Here is a 22172-nt window from a genome sequence, read left to right on the forward strand (position 1 = left end):
TAAGAAAAGAACAAAAACACCCACAGACAAACTTAGCAGCATAGGAGCCACATACGAGCTACAGCCCAGGCCATTCCAGTTTAATACTTTAAAGCTGGCAGGCCGCGGGGAATCTTTTTGATCATGAATACTGACTTAATATCATTTTATTAAGAGCACCTTTAAACTGGAATTTCCAATGAAATATTGTTTAATAGCCAGCTTACATTCCCATGGAATCACATGTTGACTTTGTTAATCCTATGTAAATCCTTATGGATTCACAGCAACTTTTTATTGGTTCAGTATTACTTATCCATTCATTCTTTTAAATCTGGCATTTACTAGTGATTTTTATACCTTTTAATAAATAATCCCTAACCGTGAAGTAAAAAAAGTGAAATATGCTAAAATATATGCTAAAAGCGTCCCTTGAAGTAGCCTAACTGGAATGTTTTAATTACGTTACGGACGATTGGCCCGATTCTGCGTAACTTTTGCGGTTTATGAAAAGCATGCAATTTCGAGTCTCTCAATAATGCTTTCAATTAACCTAATTCCATTGTGCGCTATTTGATTAGAACCCACTAAGCCATTTTATAATGGATGAGAAAAGAGATGGATGTGGGGGTTCGGCATTGCACAACTGTGTCTCAAATGTCTGTGGTATTTCAGGTCTCCAGAGTGGCTGCAAATAAAATGAATGGAAGCAAAAAGTAAGAACGAAAACAATCTCTCAAGACAATAAAGGCCGAGTTTGAGAATCAATGTCAATCGAATTTTACATCGTTGGAGCCTTCGGCTTCGCTCTCTAATGTCGTAATTGAATTATCCGCCATTAAAAAGAGAAGTGCCGTTCAATGTATTTTCGTCAGAGAGACGGAAAGCAAACGAAAGCACTTGCATGCTTTTTGCAGCATGCAGACAGCAAGGCAATCTTATGGCGTAACCCAAGCATGCTGTGGAGTTAAATGAATAGCTGTGCAATTTGTTCACAATCCCTTCACTTGCCTGAACAGTGGACGGGGGATCAATTTAAAAGTGTGTCGAGTTTTTAGGGCCAAGCTAATTAATCTTCATCTTGAGGTAAATTGGTAAAGTGCTCGGGTGGATTGGTCAGCATGCATTTTAAAGTAAATCTCATTTAAACTCGTTTGAAAAGATGCTGAGAAGCAAAGCAATGCAGGTGGATTCCAAGGTAAGGGGTTCGGATGCAAAATCCTTTATGTGCATCATGAGCATTTTTTAATCAGGCTCTTATGTTTAGGTTTAGTACTTTCACTAAAATGGCAATGAAAAGATTATTAATCAGTAATTAAAATGCCTTATTTGCACAAATGGTAATTTAGTCTTCTTATGCAATTCTTTCCAAAATCTATTCATTTGGACAAGACATAATGAGTTGCAAAATCACTAAAGGTGTAACTCAAATCATTAAATAAGACAAAAATGAAATCCGCACATGAACTCACAAAAAATATTGATTTATTAACTCGAAGTAACGTTTCGGGCTACCGCCCTTCTTCAGACTTCCAGAAGTCTGAAGAAGGGCGGTATCCCGAAACGTTACTTCTGGAAGTCTGAAGAAGGGCGGTAGCCCGAAACGTTACTTCGAGTTAATAAATCAATATTTTTTGTGAGTTCAGTGTGCGGATTTCATTTTTGTCTTATTTAGTTGTATTTTGGGGATTCCGGCACCTGCTAGTGTTTGGATGTGCGCGTCTCTCTCTTTAATAGTAACTCAAATCATTGCAAATTATGAAAGTCTGAATGTAAAACAGGGTTCCCACGCCTTAGTTAACTTCAAATTCAAGGACTTTTCAGGTCCAATACCCTCAAATTCAAGGACTAAATGTGGGAACACATTTCAAGTGGGGGAAAGGTTACATCGTGTTACCTTTTATGATACATTGTTACAGTTCCCTTTCGAGGGAACTTGCGCTGCGTCACTGCAGTGACACTTTGGGGACGCTTCGAGGGGTAAGTGCGTCTGAATGTGTATATCAAATTCAACCAATGGTGAGGCTTAACGACAAAGACAGGGTGACGCGGAAGCCAGGAAGTATATCGCTATCTGAAATATTGCCAAAGACAGGGACGCAGGAAGTATGGCAAGGGAGACGCAGCGTCTCGTTCCCTTCTCAGGGGACAACGGTTACATACATAACCCGCGATGTTTTCATGTGTCAAACACAACTATGCCAAAAAGCATTCGCATACAGAAGATATAAGCATTCAAAGCAAATAGTTTAGCACGTGTGCTTATAAAGTCTAGAATTTTTATGATATTATCCTACACTACACAGAGATTAATATGGATTTTTTTTCCAGAAAATTTCTTGCAAATAGATTCAAGCACTTTCAGTGACCTGTATCTATGCATGTATATTTTCAAAAACTTCCCAGGGCCTTGAATTTCCCCCCTCCAGATTCACAAACTTTCAACTATTTCAAGGACCTTTAGGCCGAGATTAAGCAAATTTAAAGTGAAGGCAGTTTATGAACGCGTAATAGATGCTGAGAGCATTCGTTTAACATCATTATCTAATTTTTGACGGAGGTGGCCAACAACTGTGGCCTTTATAAAGTGCTAAAATGGCACTGTAAAAAATCAATCTTATTATTCATCAAATGTCAAAATAAAAACATAGCAATACCATGGTATGTTTCTGTACTTTTTGTTAGCAGATGACAGCACCGAGAGATTTCTGTGCTAATATATGTTAGTGATTTCAGACAGCAGAGAGGAACCAGTACGATTCTGACCTTTTCTGGAAGTAAAAGAGCAATGCGGACATCTAAACAAATCATCAGAGAAGCCCCGAACTGATAGTAAATCACAAAACACTTACAAAGCAACTTGGCACAGCTGCATGAAAAATGTTTTAAACCTCATAATCCAGCGTTATATTTCCCTTTATGATGGAATATGTTTCAAACCCTAAAAAGACAGAGAACAGTGGTCTAAGCCTAAAGCCAGACTATGCATAAACTAAACATGCAATAAAACTGCAGACCAGAGTGAAATCAATGGTGACGCAAGTAGCTTTGTTCCAACTCGTGAAAAAACAGCCCATAAGAAAACATGCTGAGTTTAGGAGGTTTCTTGGAGTGCTTTTGATTATTGTAGTAACAGAAGGATATAATACGTATGCTACAGTCACACAGAAACAGTTCTTGTCTGTTTTGGACTGTTTTGAGATGCATTCATGCTGTGTGCATGGTATAAAAAGGAGTGGCAACTGAATTAGAAGCCAAATTGGAAATCAACTGAATTGGAAGCCACTTGGTGCAGTGGACTGGTGTTTATTGTATTGTAAATAGTGTGAGATGTTTTCGTAAATGTGAGAAATAGTACATTGTCAGATCCAATGCAAGATAGTGAATAAAAGTGAAAATGGAACTAGTTGGATTGTTAAAAACGATGGACTAGTCTCCTTTAACAATTGATCTCCTCTCCCATCTTAGTTCATCAGCAGGTTGGATATGGAGAACAATGCTTAATACATACTGATTAACTTATTTAGTATGCTGTTCAATAATTTAAAATCCTTGTAATAACTTGACGACATTCCATTCCCCATGCTTGGTTTCCAAGAAGCACATCAGAAAACTACAGAGCGGGTTGTAGGGATTTAACAGGGAAGAGAAGGAAAACGGGCTTTGCATCACGTGAGCTCTTCATCAAAGAAAGCCACTCGGCACAACTCCTCGCGCTCACCTTCCGTGTGCAGTGGAATTAATTACATCCCGTTTCCTGGCAACCGAAATCCCAGCGCTGGTTCATACATCATCACTTTGAGAGGAGGGTGCATGCACGTCACATATGAGGAGAGGTTCAGGAATGAAGGCGCAGCTCATGCGCAGACTCCGTACATACATTCACAAAGCATGGGTCCCTGCAACAGATTCCCTTCCCCCCGTTTTCATTGCCATGGAGCTGTGGAACCTTTTCTCATCAAGTAAGAGATCCCAAAGTCATTTCCATAGGTCACCACTCCGGCCCCTAACCTCTTTCCACTCATTATTGCGAGCCTTTTGTCAGCGACAGATGTGGGTTTGGGTGTGAGGACTCAGATGGACCCTTTCAACCTTAACCTCCCCCACAAAGCCTTATGCTATATGTGCTTTTGTCTTCACAAACAAATGATAAAGAATTATCGTCCTGGTTGTGGTTTCAGAAGGACCTATCCCAGAAACTCTTCTTACTAAACTACAGACCAAATCTAAAATATGGCAAAACTTGGAATTGGTTACAAATGGTTGAGTGAACCATTGTATCCATCTGTCTATCCATCCATCCATGTATATAGCTGTATGTATATGATTCTCCTTGTACAACCTGCAGTGTCCAACTATATGGACGCATTTCATGCTTTGCATGTGTAAAAGTAGAAATTGTTTTATAGATATTTATACTGTAAAGATGTACTTCTCAAAGGTGGAACTTAAATAGATTTTTTCAGTTGGAAATAATCCAACTCCATGAACTTGCCATGCCCATCGTGTCTGTGCACTGACAGCAGCAGTTTTCCATTGAGAGCAATGGAGCTCCCAGCTCGTCTAAACTCTTAGAACGAATGTGTTAAAAACAACACATTAAATGCGTTGTGCAAGAATCCACCCATCTCTGTGGTATTATTAAAGCAACACATTTTGTGTTACTGTTAACCCAGCTTGTGTTACATTTTAACACAAAATCAACACAAAATGACACATAATGTGTCAAAATTACACATAATGTGTTAAAAGCTTAACGCACAAAGATGTGTAAAAAAATAACACATCCTTTCTAAGAGTGTGATGTCTAACCCCTCGTTCAGACCGCAAGCGACTTTCTTGCTGTGTTGCTTGTCTTTTTAAATGAGGCGTTTCCAAATCTGGTTGTCATAAACAAATGAGTACTGTCCACTCCAGGAACTGATGAGAGAAGGATGGCTCCACTGCTTCGCTCCTATTGGTAGTCGCTCCCAAAAAAATAAAATCCTCATTTGCATAAAGTTAAACTTTTGTTAACTTTTTCACTTAGCTGGACTTGCCCATCCGGTGGCCAACGGTCACTTTTGCTCGTGTCGCCAGAAGTCGTCAAGCTTCCGTTAAAATGAATGAGATTGCGCCGCTCTATAGGGGGTTTCAGCAGTAACAACATAAACAAGCGGCTTTCGTGGTCCACACGTAACTTCTGGTAAACTCCGCTAAGAATAAATAACAACAAGTACTTTAAACGTAGTTTATTTATATAACAAGCAAAATAAACAACACGTAGATTACCTAGGAAACCAAAATATTTGTTATTTTCGATGAGGTATTTGTATAAGGGTTCAGTTTAGCAACTAGTCAAACCATTAAAAAAACTGTAACCGAAAGTTAAGTTCGGACCAGACCCGTTTCGCGTCACCGCACGTGCGTCCGATGAAACCATCTATTGCTAGTCGCTGGCGGTCTGAATGGGGCGTAAGGGTAGAGCTGCACGATTAATCGTTAAAAGATTGTGATCTCGATTCGACCCCCCAAACGATCTTAATCCAGCATTTTGACGATTCAGGTAATTATATTTTCAAGGAGGAAAGACGCAGTCTCGTCAGTTCTGAGTTCTCTCAACAACACGCAATCACAGCGGCCGCAATGACGTCTTGACATCACATTTATTATTGCGCAAGCCAGATGTGCTCGTGCTCTTTCCACTGGTACAGCGGATGCTTTCGCTGAGAAGTTAGACAGAAAGAAAAAGCAACTAAAGAGAATGAGTGAGGCATAGCAATGCGCAGGTACGTCTGACAAGAACTTTAACGTTGTTTTAGTACCAAAAAAGAGGATATTATTCCGGATCTTATCCCATCCGAAAGGGTTTTTAGCACAGGGGGAAACATTGGCTGCGTCAAATAACCACACTTGCTGTGTTTCCCTCTTGACCACTTGACTACTTACATTACGTTTTCCTGTATTTGCCCCAAGTGTAGTGGCGTGATGATTAAGTGAGCATGTAGATTTATTCACCCGATGGACATTCACGCCGCCAGTGAGAGCTTCAAAAAGCGCTCGAATGCATTCTCTGGAATCCTCTCAAGCGGAGGTTTCTGCCTTATGATTGGTTGCTGCAGAACGTTTCCGTCATAGCAAGCTCATTACCATAAAGTAATGTTAATCCATGTCTGCTTAAAATATATATTTTATTTTTTTCTTTAAATAAAATGAATACATCACTGTACAATTAACATTAAAGGCGAAGTCCACAATGTTTGAAAGCCAATGTTGATATTTGAAATCACCCAAACAAACACGCCCCTACCACAATAGAATCTGGACCTTCTGTTGATAGACCCGCCCCACACATACGCAACCCGGCATTTGATTTGATTTGATTGGCTATTAGTGTGTTTTGGTAGTGGCGTAGTCGGCCCGTCTCCTTTTCCAACGCGTTTTTCAAACATTGTGGACTCCGCCTTTAACTGAATTTAAAGATTATGTACACTTATCTGAAACTTTCAGAAGCATAATTCTTTGCACCTGTAAAAACTAATGTTAAACTAATGTTGTACATCTTTAAAATTAACAATGTTCCCGAGAATTGTGATTTTAATTTTAAGCAAAAGAATCGTGATTCTCATTTTATACAGAATCGTGCAGCTCTACGTAAGGGTAATGCTGGCGTCTTCATAGTGACGCTGAAGGCGTTTAACCACGCATCGGTTTTTGACACCTTGGAAGTGAGAATGGGTTGATACATCTTCTGTACACACACAAACATATGAATATACACGTTTTGGAATAATATGTGTATATTTATACATATTCATTCATGTATACATAGGCAGAGGTAAAAATTTGTCCAAACCCTGACACGCCAACCTAAAATAAACATATATGGTTAAACTCCATGTAATAGCACATTTCTGCACAGACAGTCCAAATATTTCAATGAGCATACTTCCCAAACTAAGTCATGGTTTAACAAGCCCCCTCTATAAAGACTTTTTGGAAAGCCGCTAGGACACAGATGCTTCTGTTTATTCATAAGCAACTGACAGTTATTTAGTATGTTGTCTTGATAGTGCCTGAAGGTGGTACACAACATGACAACAAGACATTTTGTAGCTGGTAAAACAAAATAGTCCTGCCAAGCAAGGTAGACAGCTACAAGATGACATGAAAAACTCGGACCAGAAAGACAGTTTCGCTTTGACAGTGACCTAGTTCCTAGCGACTGGCTATAATACTGGAATGTCTGGATGTCATTAAAGTTCTCTGGTTTGTGCCATCCTGCTGAGCCCTCGCACGAAAGATGTTAACAGAGCTAGTATGCAGTTTCACAAGTTTCAGGGGACATCTTCCCTGCGTGCTGTCATGGAGTAACCGTACTCTGTGGGCGTATTGTTTCCAAGCAAGTGTTAGCCCGAGACAGATTTTCTAGGACACACCAAAACACGGCACTTCAAAACTGACTTTTCACGTCCGCCGCGTTCTTCAACCTGTCGCGCTAATAAGCCTTCGGAGAGAAAAGGTACGCTCTCTTCTACACTTAAATCCAAACTTTTCAGCTCTCTCGATGCCCGAGGCTCTGCTAATTGCTGGTGTGCAGAGCACATGACGGACTTCTTTATAAATACCCGGCGCTCTAGGCGGCCTTTGAGCCACGCAGAGATCATAAAACTGCCCTCTCTCTTTGCCGATTGGATAAGGACAGTATCCATTTGAGGTAACTAGCTCCAAGAGGAAGGGGAAAGCTGTAAAACCGGCAAAGCTCCCTTTCAAATCAGCCAGTAAAACAAATGACTCAAATAAAGGGCACGACTCAGATTCCAGCACCTCGTTGGCATAAAAGGGTGCCGCATGCCAATGTCTTCTGGCTGGTGTGTTAAAAGGGACAGTTTATGATCTTTTACACCTGTCTGGGTATTTTTTATGTTGAATACAATTCGAAATGTACCATACAATGAAAGCCACTAACACTTGTTGCTAAACTCAGCTCATGGTTCTGATCCTAAGATCACAGACACAAAATTTATAGCTTGAATTTGGGCTGCACAATTAATCGAAAAACTAATCATTCATTCATTTATTTATTTATAATGGGACCATGCACAATTTTTAACATAAAATTTTCATTTCATGTATTGTACCGGATTTAGCCAAGGGCTAATTTTCACCTTTCATCAAGATTACAATTACGGGTGAAACAAAATCTGCAAATTACAGCTGTCTATCTGAGCTCATTTCTATGCATTTCGGCTGTATGTTTGGGCATCAAATACAGTGGTGAATCAGAGATTTTAAAATTGATGCGTCCTTTATCCATTTATTTTGCATTTTTACTAACAACGTAACTCCCATAATTATTTGTTATTTAAATTATATTATTTACTTTGGGATGTTTAGAATTTACCATGCAGCTGCTTCACAGAAAATTGTAAAACATTTTAAAACTTCAATGTAAAGTCTATTAATCCACAATAATGATCGTGATTACAATATAAAGGTGAAAAATCGACAATTATGATATTTGTCATAATTTGTGCAGCCCCAGCTTGAATCCACTATATGTCGCTTTGGATAAAAGCATCCGGTAAATGCAGAAATATTAATTCCAAAAACAACTAACAAGCATCTCATGACTGTCAGGGTTTTGGTTTTATTAAGTTCGTTTTTAGGTGTGTTCGTATTCATGCGGCACTGCGCAGACCGATCGGCGGCTGACTTGAAGCAGTGCATTCCGGTTAGTATTTTTGTCCTATATTTTAATAATATAGGCTTGTTGTTTCCCGTTATTTTCGGGTATACAGTATAAGCAGCAATTAAAATATTCAATATAAAATGTTTCTGGTTGCAACTTTTTATTAAAATCTTTGTTTTTATCAAATTCAGCATCTAATTCACTTAATTTGCGATTAAAAACAAGGAAACACGGCGCACATGTCACTACGGCAAGCAGCAGGTGTCCGGCTTGACGGCTCCGTCTTCAGTTCCTCTCTTGACTGCAAGCGGCAAACCTCGCCGATCGGTCGGTACAGTGCCGGATGATCTCGAACACACCTAATATCATTGTTCATTATTACGCTTTGTGTTTGTTACCTTTAATTAGTCACATCTGTGTTTACTTGATCAATCATTATTAGTTACAGCTGTTTGTCATTATCATTTACCCTTTATAGAGTGCCTCTATGTGCCTGTCCAGTGTCTGATCTCGTCTGTTTGTTACCCTGTCTGTCATCGTGTATGCTGTCCTACATGAATAAAGTCATGTAAGTTTTGTAATCCTGCCTTTTGTCATTCGTTATGTTGGAGAACTGTGACAATGACCATTCATATAACTATATTAAAGAGCCATGTCTGTGTTGTCTGATTCACGTTTTTACATTTCCTTTGGAGTGTAAAGCCCTTATTATAGTCGTGCGTAAGCTCTACACTGTAGCTACGCTGTAGGTTATCCGCTCTGCGTAGTCTGACGTGCAACTCACAAAATTTTTAACAGCGCGTCAGCTCTTTCCGAACCGCAAGCGCTGTGATTGGTCCACCAGCACCCCTCCCGTCAGGTAAAAAAAACTGCGTCATAGGTATTTCCGTTTGCGACGGTGAAAACAAGTTTGAGGAGTGTTTTAACTCGAACTGCAACAAAAGTCGCTGTTTATTTACTTCAATCATTGCTGGTCTTCTCAAATCATACACAAGAAGTAGCTTTTTCTTCTTCGTTTGTGGGTTAACTTGCCAAGCTTCCTCTTCTTTGACAGTCGCGCTGCTACTGTGGTTACACGCGTGGATACTGCCTACCAGCGGTCTGCGCGTGTGTTTTCACATCGACCCAGACGACGACGCAAAAGTATAAATGAAAAACCGACGCGGAACCTACAACGCCGCGGCTATGACGTGGGACCTATGCACAACTATAACGAGCCCTTAACTGTAAATGATTACTTGTTAATGATACGCAAAAGGTACAAATCCCAAAGTAAACGATGACGCGAGTTATCGTCTCTAACGTACAAACACACGGATTGTAGGCAACAGTTTACTTCCTGGGATTGGTGATGTGGACAAGTCCGACATTATCATAATTCCTCCCGCTTCAGACTCACAGCCACGTTAACTCCTGTAAGCATTGCAACCGAATCTTTCAAACATGGTAAGGAGCATCACATTTCGTGCTGATGTCAGAGGTATTCAGGACAATCACAACGTATGCGTCATGATGAAAATTTAAATATTTTAAAGCAACACTATGTAGTTTTCTTTACCTTTAAATAATGTCTCTAAAATTATTTCAGTGATAGAACAACTTTTAACTGGACAAATTGTACTGTTGCTGCAACCTGAGCAACCTCCTAGCTACTTCAAGCACACTCTGAAAGTGGCAGTGGAGGGTAGAGCACACAGCCCCGCCCCTCCCCCTGCCTGCAGAAGAGTGTCTGATACCAGGCACTGTTGCGCTTTTCAACCACATGGGGGAGCTGTAAGTCATTTTTACATGGAAACTACTTAGTGTTGCTTTAATAAAATAAAATATTTTTTTTTAAACACTCAAAAAAAACTTAATTTTGAAGAAACTATGACAAAAAATTACCACATACTATATTATTAATGAATTACATGTTTTTAGCAGATGCCTCTAACGGCAATAGCTCCGTGATGAAGTGAAACTAAAGGGTTATTAAACACAAACTAAAGCAGATGTTGTAGAACGTCTGGCTAACGATGATAGATAGCGCAAAAATGGTAAAAACTGATTATTTCCCACTATTAATTACATTATCTTAAAGGAGTGTAACTACTGTAGCATGTAAATAATGCACAAGTGAGCAAGAGCGCTCAACAATTATATCTAATCAACAGGCACGTGCAACCAGGTTGCAGGTTGCTCAAACAACAAAATCACCAGCTAACTTACTTTTTTGCAAGAACTATAGACTAATACAATAACCGGCTTAAATAACCCCAAAACATAAGTCCACTTACAGTTCTCACCATCACACGTTTTATCAACTGGCTATCCTCCAGACATGACGGACCACATCTTATCTCATTTCGGCCGTGTGATGCGCGTGCACGCTCGCGGTGTGAAGCACGTCTGAGCTATTCTCCGAGATGTTTTATCAACTGGCTAGTTATCCTCCAGACAGTGACGGTCCGGACCACGGCTTTCTCATTTCGACCGGGTGGCGCGCGTGGCTAATTCGTATGGGTTTGTACAACCTTAGTTATTTGTACATTTGAGTATAGGGGTGAACCCTCTTTTTGTGATAATCAAATGTTTTGGTATGACTCGCATTGTACAGTACAAATTTATACAAAATTGGCGTATGTTTTCCCGTGAGATTGGATTAAGTAGTCTGCATGACTTTTGCGTAATATTACTTTGCTCATTTTAATTCTATTGAAAAGAGATGACAATTCCATTGATTGAAGAAAACATAAATACAAGTTTTTGTACAAGATAAGGTTGAATAAACGATAACGGACTTATTTTAGGTGAACTATACTCTTTAAACTGTTGCGTATGCCTTTTTCCATTCCATGTATAAAATGTTGATAGTGCAAGCTGCAAAAACACACAAGTTTATCTTTTGCCACAGCCTATTAATCATGTCACAGTCTCATATTGCTCCAAACCACAAACCCCAAAGTCTAAACAGCCGTATAAAATGCTCTGAAGTGATATGAGATCCTCCAACGAGCACCAAGCAGGATCGAATACAGAAAAATGAGACTGCTCTGGTCCACAGAGAAAACCTCAAAAAGAGCTCTGTTTCGTCCCAAAAGAAGCAAGATTTTGAAAAGTCATGATTTTAAGGTAAATGATTCTATGAATGTTATATCCTGTATAGGGGACGGCTTACGTTTGTGCATCCGAAGAGGGCACTTAACCAAAATTGTTTCAGCAAACACAGATGACAAATGGATTGTATGAAAGCAACTCTTAAAGTTTTTTGTAGGGGCGACGCCGGCTCAATGGTTTATGGAACCGCCAGAGAGCCTTGTGTTTGCAGTGGCATCAATTTGAATCATGCTATTCATCTAAAAGAAGTTGCAAATGTGGCCACGCTATTAACTGGAAAGTGTGAAAACTACTATATTCAACTCTGCAAGAGACAGGCAAATGAAAAGATTGCTATTTGAAACAAAACTAGACTGTCACTTAAAGAACTCTTACATAAAAAGGAATAGTCTAGTCTCAACGCTTCAATACCAAAGCCTCCGAGGCTGTCTGAATGCATCGCAACCTCAGAATTCATTCGCGGCTGGCACTAATGCAACTTCTCAAATTAGGTTTGGTTCTTTACGCCAGGACAACAGGAAGTTTGAGGGTCACACGAATACTTCAGATTCCTCATCCCAAAGGCAACATTACTGTATTGACCATGTATCAAATGCTCACTCTAAAGAGAAGCCTCTGAGGGACAATGTAGGGGCTTCGGCCTGAACTCCGGTTTAAATCACGCTCCCTAGAGTGTCTCGGGATATGCCTGTATATACATCCAAATCGACAAGGCCTCACTCGTGCATTAGTCATGCATCTGGCAGCTTAGCTGTAAACAGTGCATCAATTGCGAGGCACTACGGTGCTCTTCTTTAAACGTCCGCACAACAATGCATATGTTAGTGAGATTGCTGTTATTAAGTAGCATGTAACGTGCATTAGCCCACAATACATTAGACAAATGCACAAAGGTCAATTTGTAATTTAATGCCCATATGCCAAGCTGGGGAAATACATACCTGGGCATTTGTAACAAACTCTGGGATTGTCATTAGCCTCTTTCACACAGTAATTCTGGTAAATTACCATGAATTTACCAGAATGAATTTACCAGTAAATACAAAAATGTGCTGTTCACACACGCAGTGGCGTTCCGTTATTTTACCAGTAACACATCATTCACACATCAGTATCAAAATACCGGTAAATTCGTTGAGAAAGCGGAAGTACCTGTAGCACGCGGCGAGCTCAATGTTGTATTTGTAAACAATCCACGTCGTTCATATCCACGGTCCGTAATTTGTTGTTTTCACGTCTGTGGTAAACAGTCGCGAAGTTGCTCATGACCAAACAACATTGAATGAGACGACGCCAAACCGAAAATGCGTTTTTTAACAACAGTACTGTTTGCACTTTAGGCTTCACAGAGGGCGTGCTAAGGACGTCGGCAATTCGGCGGTCAGCTGTTTTTAACAACTTTGGTGAAGAAATGTGGACGTAAACTGCAGGTGTGCTCAACTTTCAAGCAGCATGTGTGTGGAAACGTCAGTAAACAGTGCGGGGGTAAATGCGTCATCTGTATTAAAACGCTATGATTGGCCCGAAGCTGTCAGCACGGTCTGACGTCGTCCGTTCTAAATGCCGGTAATCCTATAATTTTCGTTCACACACAGTGTTTACCGGTAAATTACTGGTAATCTTACAACCTGTCTTACTGGTAAATTGGGAGCACTGATTTACCGGAAAGGTTCTGTTCACACATGATCTGTTAACTGCAATTTACCAGTAAATTACCAGTAAAGACTGTATGTGTGAAAGGGACTATTGTCAGCATGGCAGCCATTCTACAAAGACACTTGCAATCCATGTTTTAGTATTTCATCAGCGCACTGTTTAAAGCAACTGTCATGGCAAAAGGTCACGAGGTGTCATGAATAATTGGGCACTGCTAAGTCACAAGACATCCATTAACTTACTGCTATTTCACGTCGTCATTTCGTTCCTTAAAGAACTAAATGCCAGAGAGGACAGAAGATTTACTGCTTTCAAAATTATAAGCAACAGTGTTTCAGGTCCCTTTAAGCATCCGTGCTGTCCTTAGTACATTCAGATTTCAAGGACATCCGTAATTCAAATATAGTGCAAATGATGCAACCGTCTCTGATTTATTTAAGGTGACACAAATTCCTGAAATGCATAAGACAACAACTGCACATCTCTCTGCCCATCAGACAAAACAGAAGACGGATTATTCAACCCAATGTGGCATGCTGTCAAGCCTGTAGTCATTTCCATCATAAAATTGCATGTGACAAAAGTGATTAAGACCCAACAAAACAAGCACTGGGGGAAAACTGTGTAGGCAGAGCGTTTTCAACCATAGCATGCTAACTAAATAGACAGCATTTGGGCCATGTTCAATAATACCTAACATTACATAAAAATACTATGGCAGTACAGAGGTAAAAATATATTGTGGGTTTTTTATCTACATGAAAAATACTGTAGTATGCTTTAGTAACTGTAGTAAAATTTGAATTGAACCTTTCTAGTATAGTACATATTTACTACACTTTATCAATTAACTATAGATAATACTGCATATAAACAAACTTTAGGAAAACAAAAGGTGTAATAATTAATATAATATACCACAGTACACTTTAATTTACAACAGTTTTTTTTTTAAATACTAAAGTAGGCTATATTACAGAATTTGTTTCATGTGGTCTGTGGTATGACAACGGCTGCTGGTACCCGTCACATGGTTGGTGCCCAAAATTGCGGTCAAGGTAGGAAAACGGCTTTTGAGGCACAGCCTACAGCTCACAATATTGTCTATATACAAAAACAATTGACACCCCTGTCACTTACCTGTTTACATGACTATAAATAAGATTATTGTTCACGTTTATCGATGTCACGCGAGTGCCCGTTACAAGCAGTAGCATTAAAGTAACAGGTATGACCTGTAACAATGCATAAAGCGCTTTGTTAAATGCTATTTACAAACACAAACCGGAACACAGTTAACTAGCTTTCACCATTTAAACGTTATTTACGTTTTACGAAGATTGAACAGTTAGACGAGTAAAGTTAGCCAAACAGCTAACGGCTAATCTACCGTATACAAACGTCTGAGTTGACGTAACACATAACTTTATGTTACGTTATATTAAATATACGTTTGATGTAAAACGCATTAAAGTGTTACATTATGTCAAATTTACACTAAAATATAATTGATGAAAGTCTACAAACAGTTAAAGCGCAGATTTAAACAGTTATCTGGATAGTTAGCCCTATCCAGCTAACTTAGCATGTAAATAACGGCATGCCGGACGTATTAATGCTTTTATTTGAGTTTAAAGAGCAAAACAGTCTGTTATTTAGCAAAAGAAAGAGTTACGAGACTGTTCGGGCATATTTAAAAAGTTTTACGCGTGTTTCGTAAAGACTGGATTAATACTATATAACAAACCACTTAAAATGTATACTAAATAAAATAAGTTGTATTAGTAAAGAAAGTGTGTAGACGTTATAGTTGACAGTGATGAAAGGAGTGTAACAGTCTGTCCTGAGAGAGACTTCAACATAATAAACACGATCACACTATTGTCAAACTTTAACAAGATATTTTTGAGATACAACTTCAACATAAATTATCTAACGTTAAACATTCGTTGGCTTTGCGTTTGATTACTATTTTTTTAGTCTGGTCCTGGGTCAGTTATCGTCAATCAGGTGTGATAAGACGGAATTTTAATCGTACCCTCCGCATTTCCGCATTTTTTTCTCAGACACGAATTAATAAAACAACAAGCATTTAACAGACATTAGTTTGTTGTTGTTGTTTTTCTTTCTTTTTCTTTCCTCTCTACATCTTTCTGTCTCGCTCTGACCTGCGCCATCTTTGCAGAAAGAGGCTCTTTGGAGCTGCAGTTGTTTGCAAACAAAGAGCAAACCCTCCGAGCGGCCCCACAATAACAGTATTCACTGCACAAAAACACACGAACGGAGTTATGAAAAATAATGCATGCAACATGCAGACGTGACCACATCGCCCGTACCTTCTGTGTGCTGGATCCTGGCTCCAAAAAAGAGGGCTAAAAACACGAGACGACACGGTATTGCATCCATCATCATCCTCCAGCTCACGCGAGCTCACACACTTCTGCTAGACTGAAGTTCTACAGGCAGACTGGGTGCGCTGCCGTGAGAGAGAGAGAGAGAGAGAGAGCGCGAGCGGGAGAGAGAGAGAGAGAGAGAGAGAGAGAGGGAGAGGACAAACACGTCTAATCATTGGCTAGGACGGACCAACACCGATCCCCGCCCAGTCGGAGTAAAACCCAAATTTTTCTCTCTCTCTCTCTCTCTCTCTCTCTCTCTCCCTCTCTCTCTCTCTCTCTCTCTCTCTCTCTCTCTCTCTCTCGACCTCAGCTGGACTCCACGTTATTGCATAATAACACATTCCGTGTTCCCCTTTCGTCTGATTTGTTTTGGCCCTGGCTTTTTATGCATGCACGAAAATAATATTTTTTGTTTTCTTGGTGATATTAAAGTTGATATATAATTTAGTTACAGCTATAGTTTCAAAATAAGGTGAAGTTTTTTATATTTATTATTTCTTTTAATAAGCAGGTTTCTTTTAATTATACATGCTTGTTTGTATAGCCTACTGTTGATCCCTAACTAACTAAACATAAATACAAAACAATTACTATGTAATATCATGGTTATTAACATGCTATCATGGTAAATAGGAATGTATAATGCTAATTCTGCTATGTTTACATAGGAGTCAGCTGTGTAAATATCATAATATCTGAATAATGTTATCACTCTTTATAATCATTGTACCAGGTTAATAATGATAAAAATCACATTATTCTCATAACACCATGATAGATCTTTAACAAGCAAAATGTATGCAATACCCAGATGGACAGTGGGCATTATACACATCTAAAATTTATACATAGGAGATGCGTACAAATGGCACGCAGTGTGATTATCATGCAATAGATACGCCAAATTCCGATTTTGGGTGCATATGATACGCCAGTCCTTCCCATTAACTTATATGGCGAATAGTTTCGTGTCATTTTATTTATTGTTTTCTTATTGGTTTTCTGTTTCTTAAACCATTTTCGCTTGGGTTTAGGGTTAGATTTCAGATTTGTTTAAGCAGGTTATTTAATATACAGGTTTCTCCATGTTTTTGTCTATATTTAAGCCATGGTCGCTTGGAATTGGGGTTAGAGATGGGGTTTGGGTTAGGATGTCATTTTTATATAACAAAAAGTTGTTCTAACCCTAAACCCAAGCAACAATGGTAAAAAAACAGAAAACAAATGAGAAAACAATAAATAAAATGACACAAAACGATTCGCCATATAAGTAAATGGGAAGGACTGGCGTATCATATGCATGCAAAAGCAGAATTTGGCATATCTATTGCACGATAATCACACTGCGTGTCATTTGAACGCTTTTTGGTGAGAATGGGTTGATAGGAATATATAAAATATTAACCTGATAGTAAACAACAAGTAAACCTTGTTGGAGATGGTGTTTTTGTGCAGATCAAGCTGGGGTTGATCACTGTAAAATGTAATAGCTGAGCTTACTAAAAAGATTAAGTAAACTTAACTTATTTAATTAAGTTTGTTAACCTTACTTAGTTTAACTAAGTAATCCCAACTTTTTTCTATGCAAACTCAAGTCAACTTGATTAAACTTAAAAGATTAATTTTGCTCAACTTAAAATTTCAAGTATTTACAAAAAGGATGACTGCACAGTAGGTGGCAGTAATGCTCCCAAGGAGTAAGTGGTGGCTTAACTGAGTGGTTAACTGAAGAAGACGACAACAGCACATGGTCAGATGAGAGCATGAGGAGGTAAGTTTGTGCTTATATATCATTTTTATTTTTTAATTGCCACATTTTTATCACAATATTACAATCACAGTTTGTAAACAGTAATATTTTGTCGGTAATAATAAAACTGATGCATGCTATTTGATCACAATTAGCAATCTAACAACTGCTAATCATGTATGTTTAAAGATAAACATTTTCGTTCAACAGACATAAGTAACTAATATGCAGAGGTAGATTGAGTAAAAATTTAATTATATACAAAGTTAGTTAAAGTTAAGCCTTATAGTAATAACTGCTTGAGTAAAAGTAAAAGTATGCAATGGAAAAACTGCTTAAGTAGTGAGTTTATAATTCGTGTTGGTGTGGTTTATAATAATAAACTACATGAAAATGCTTAGAACTGCTTATAAAAGGTAAAATAGCACATTTAAAGTAGGTGCTTTCAAAATTGTTACTCAAGTCAATGTAATGCAGTAACCATGTTTCTACCCACCTCTGGAGAAAAACATTAATAATTTCATACCTTAAAATGCCAAGTTATGTTAAGAGATGTGCTGTATAAAAAGTTTTAAGTTTATAGAGTGAATGCTAAAAATGTTGTTTTTACAATTGCTTTTTAGTATCTATCAATCAATATACTATGTTAATTGTATATTATTATTATTTAGCAGGAGCTTGTTTCTTTGAAGAGAGCGCATACCCTTCATGGAAAGTCAGGTAATTAACACACATTTTATTTAGGGCATGTCAAAACTTTTTAAATCTTGATATGTTGTTTCTTTTGTTATCCTTCTTTCATATAGTATAACGTTACTGTGGAGTACAACCAAGTCGCAAGCAAAAACCTCAAGCAAGAATTGTTCTCATCCCTTGCTAAACATTGTTTTTGAAGATTTTGAATGAGAGAAAAGTTTAAAAGCTCTCTTGAGTATCTAATAGTAAGTATTTTTGTTTGTTTGTTTTAAATAGTTTAAGTCCATTTGCTAACTTTTAAGTAATCTGTTCTCACTGTTGATCCCAATGTTTTATGTATTATTCGTCAGAACATCACTGATGTCAAGTGCTCGGTGGACGGTAGTTCTCCGTGGTCTTGCTTTCCTTCTTGCGGAAGACACTACAGACTTCCTGAAAACAAACATGGTTAGTATTCTTCTCGTTTAATCAATATGAGATGTCCTAATTTTTGTGTTAGCATTTAATTAGCATTATTAAAGAAATAATGTGTAAATAGAAGATAATTAAAGGCACCAAGGCACATCCTTTTGTCCCACAATTCTATGCGTGAGCATGCTCAGGATTGGTTGAGCCTGGTTGAGTTCGATAAAATAAAATGGTGGGCAAGAAAGCAACTGAGCACACATTTAGTGTAAATAAAGTAATATTTTCACTTTTGGTTGCATTTCTAGCGATAAATTTGTATTGTAGTTTTGAACTCTTTCCCCGCCATTGAGTTATTCCGTCAATTAAGAGAATCAATAACTTCTGATAAATGCTGTGAATAAATTAAAACATAATTTATTTGCCAGGTAAAGGTTTTATGCCAATTACATAACCAATTCAAATTCATTATACGTAAAGAAAGCAAAACATAAAATATTCAAAGATCAGTCTGAGATGTATACCTGACAGTAGCGAAATACATCAACATGACACTATGGGTTTTGGTTTATCGCATTATGAGTGAACAAAGCTTAATACAGATGTTAACAGTGTGTAAACCGTTTTGAGCTGTCCACTTTCGACTACATTCAGATGTATTCAAAACAGATTAGAACCGCTTAAACACGCTGTAACCCGTATGCTGGAAATAAATTTGACAGGTACAGTTTAATAATACACAAAATTAAATCAAATGTCTTTTAATAACATATGATGTTATAGTTACAAATGATTAAACCAAATAGTGTGTTTGTGACATTTGAACGTCTTGTCTTAAAACTGAAAATAAACAGGTTTTCCTGTATTTGTTAAAAATAAGCTTATAAAATAGTTCAAATAAATATTTAATGTTGCTTACCTTATGAGTAAAATAGCCACATAACAAGTGGGATAATGCACAGACAGCAGGTTGTTATCATGAAATAAGCCCCTTCAGTTTGATACAAGACCCTCTGCTTGACACAGAGTCCTGATCAAACTGTTGGGGATTATTTCTGGAAAAACAACCTGCTGCCTATACAATAAACCTTACCTATAGAAGAGTTTTCTAACAAGATATTATTAATTAAATATGTTCCAAGGATGTTTTTGCACCACCAGGAAAGAAGCTTCTGCTGAAAGGTCCAAATTATTATTGACAATTCCAACCGAAGCACTGTTACAAATTTATGTGTCACTTCAAAAACTAGTAACATCACCTTGAACAGTTTACATTTTTAAATGACACATCCACTTTGCATTTGTATTATGAGAATGTATATTAATATTGCGTTTCTATCTTATTAGGACTGTGATGGTGACCCACCTCAACTATCAATAGGAATTCTCAGTCTGGTGCCGGAGGACAGACACATTTCTCCACATGGTTTACAGCAATTATTTGGTAGGGTGTCACAGCCATGGATGGACTTGAGAAAGTATCACATGCCATGTGTTTAGTTTTTGGACTGATCGTTGTTTTAAATATGGAGTACCTCTTCACAGCTTATTTTGAGTTGATTCACAGGGTTTTTCTTTCCCTGGGGCACAAATCACTAAAGTCAAAACTGCCATCACTACAAAACATACTAATGTGAAGTAGTGTGTTTTGTGTGAAACAAGTTCGTGTTACTGTAGATCTGTTGCATTTTGGGGTTTTTATTTTTCGTCAACCTGGATACAAGTTCCAGGAAAACTCAACTTTAATTGCTGCAAAACTTTGATGTTTTAGTTAAGCTGTATTTTGCGTGTTTCTGATGGCAGAAACAAGATTGTTACTGTAGGTCTGTTGATGCAATTTGTGATTTTTTATCAGTCACATGACAACCTGGATACAAAACCAAAATTGCAGTCACTAAAAAAAACTAGTTTTGAATTTGTTTGTCAAGGTGTGTTCATTGTGTTTGTAATAACAGAAACAAGACTGTCTTATAGGTCTATTGTTGCATTTTGGGTATCCAGATTGATTGGTGACTGAACACAAACCCCTTTCGTGTGTGTGTGTGTGTGTGTGTGTGTGTGTGTGTGTGTGTGTGTGTGTGTGTTTGTGTGTGTGTGTGTGTGTGTGTGTGTAAATGTTTTACTTTGTACACTGTTAACATGTTTAAAATAAATGTTTTAACCTCATTTTGTTGCTTTTTGGCTTTACTCATTTTTGTTAGTTCAGCTTACTTAGAAATGTAAGGCAATCAGTTTCCTTATATTTACAAGTAAAGTGAACAATAAAAAGAAGTTATCTCAACTAATGATTTTAAGTAAAGAGTACTTAACTTTACTTGATTAATAAGTTTAGTCTACTTGTACTGTTAAGTTTTGACAACTTAAAATCAATACTCTACCTTACTTGTTGAATAAGTTTAGGCTACAAATAATATAAAGTTTTGCCAACTTAAAAGCAACACACTAACTTACTTAAAATTATGAGGCAATCAGTTTCCTCACTTTTTTAAGTAAACTCAACTTATTACATTTTACAGTGATGCTTCTCGCCATTCTCTGCATACATTTATCCATAAGGACAAAGCATCTGACCTCACAAACCCTCCATCCCCCAAACCCACGGCCAGTGACAGAGATTGATGATTGCTTATTGTTTAATCTCTATCTTGGCCTTGGAGGTCTAGGATGCAGGGTTTGCTTACTAAGATGCCCATCCCCCTTCTCCGTACTCCAGTTTACCCCAATGCCCAAAAAAGTGTTTTGGATGTCGTAACAGAAATGTTTATGTAACTCATTTGCGAATTATCACCTTAGTGACAGCAAACATATAGTGTTCTGTTGATATTTTATAAGATATACTTATTTTTGGTTGGTGTGATGGGTTTTAAATGACATCCCCCTCACTGCCATCTGGATAGTGGCCTTGGTGCTGTGTCATCATCACCAGAACTGTGATGTGGACCACGTTCTGCATGTTCAGACCTTCGTAAAAATGTTTAAGCCTTCTGGATCGAATTTCCTTCAAGAGGTTTGTTGTTTAAGCACAGTGGTACTGACTTGGCAGTGGATGCTCAGGAGAAGCTTTTACTAAAAATAAAACAGTTCTGTTTGAATTTGACAGGTACTGAAAGTTCCAGTTTAGGGAACTTGTCTGTACTTTAAGGATGTGGCTCAATAGATACATTTGAATGAGGACAGTCTAGCAGTCTAGTCTGCCTGACTAGCAAGTTTATCATAATTGTAGTCACATGAATGTCTGTCTGCTTTGCAAAAACACTCATAGTCCCGAACGTATATACAGTACAGGCCAAAAGTTTGGACACACTTAAAATGTTAACTATGATCTTAAAAATAATTTAAGCTGAAGGTGTATGGTTAAATGCTTAAAATTACTTTTGTAGTCTTGTAGACAAAAATATACCTGTGCCAAACAGATACATTTTTGTTATTAGAAAACTTAAATTTTATTTTAAAATATTATTTTTTGAAATAGATGACTTACACTGAATATTGAAGAAAAAGCAGCCAATAAGAGCCTAGATTA

The 22172-nt window shown here is 37.9% G+C and overlaps 1 protein-coding gene and 1 long non-coding RNA gene across 2 annotated transcripts in view; one reads left to right on the forward strand and one right to left on the reverse strand.

Annotated features, from left to right (window-relative positions):
* Positions 1–15899, reverse strand: part of tgfbr1b (transforming growth factor, beta receptor 1 b) — a 73719-nt gene extending 57820 nt beyond the window's left edge. Inside the window, exon 1 of the mRNA XM_055181614.2 lies at positions 15739–15899. Coding sequence (XP_055037589.1) covers positions 15739–15814 — 76 coding nt within the window. The 5' untranslated portion in view covers positions 15815–15899. The remainder of the gene's footprint in view (positions 1–15738) is intronic.
* Positions 15900–17484: 1585 nt separating this feature from the next.
* Positions 17485–20596, forward strand: LOC129433770 (uncharacterized). Its single transcript, XR_012368145.1, has 5 exons — positions 17485–17569; positions 18220–18268; positions 18355–18489; positions 18595–18691; positions 19997–20596. It is a non-coding gene; the product is annotated as an uncharacterized lncRNA (long non-coding RNA).
* The last annotated feature ends 1576 nt before the right edge of the window (positions 20597–22172 follow it).

This window comes from Misgurnus anguillicaudatus, chromosome 25 (assembly GCF_027580225.2).
Source record: "Misgurnus anguillicaudatus chromosome 25, ASM2758022v2, whole genome shotgun sequence".
In the NCBI taxonomy this organism is placed as follows: Eukaryota; Metazoa; Chordata; class Actinopteri; order Cypriniformes; family Cobitidae; genus Misgurnus; species Misgurnus anguillicaudatus.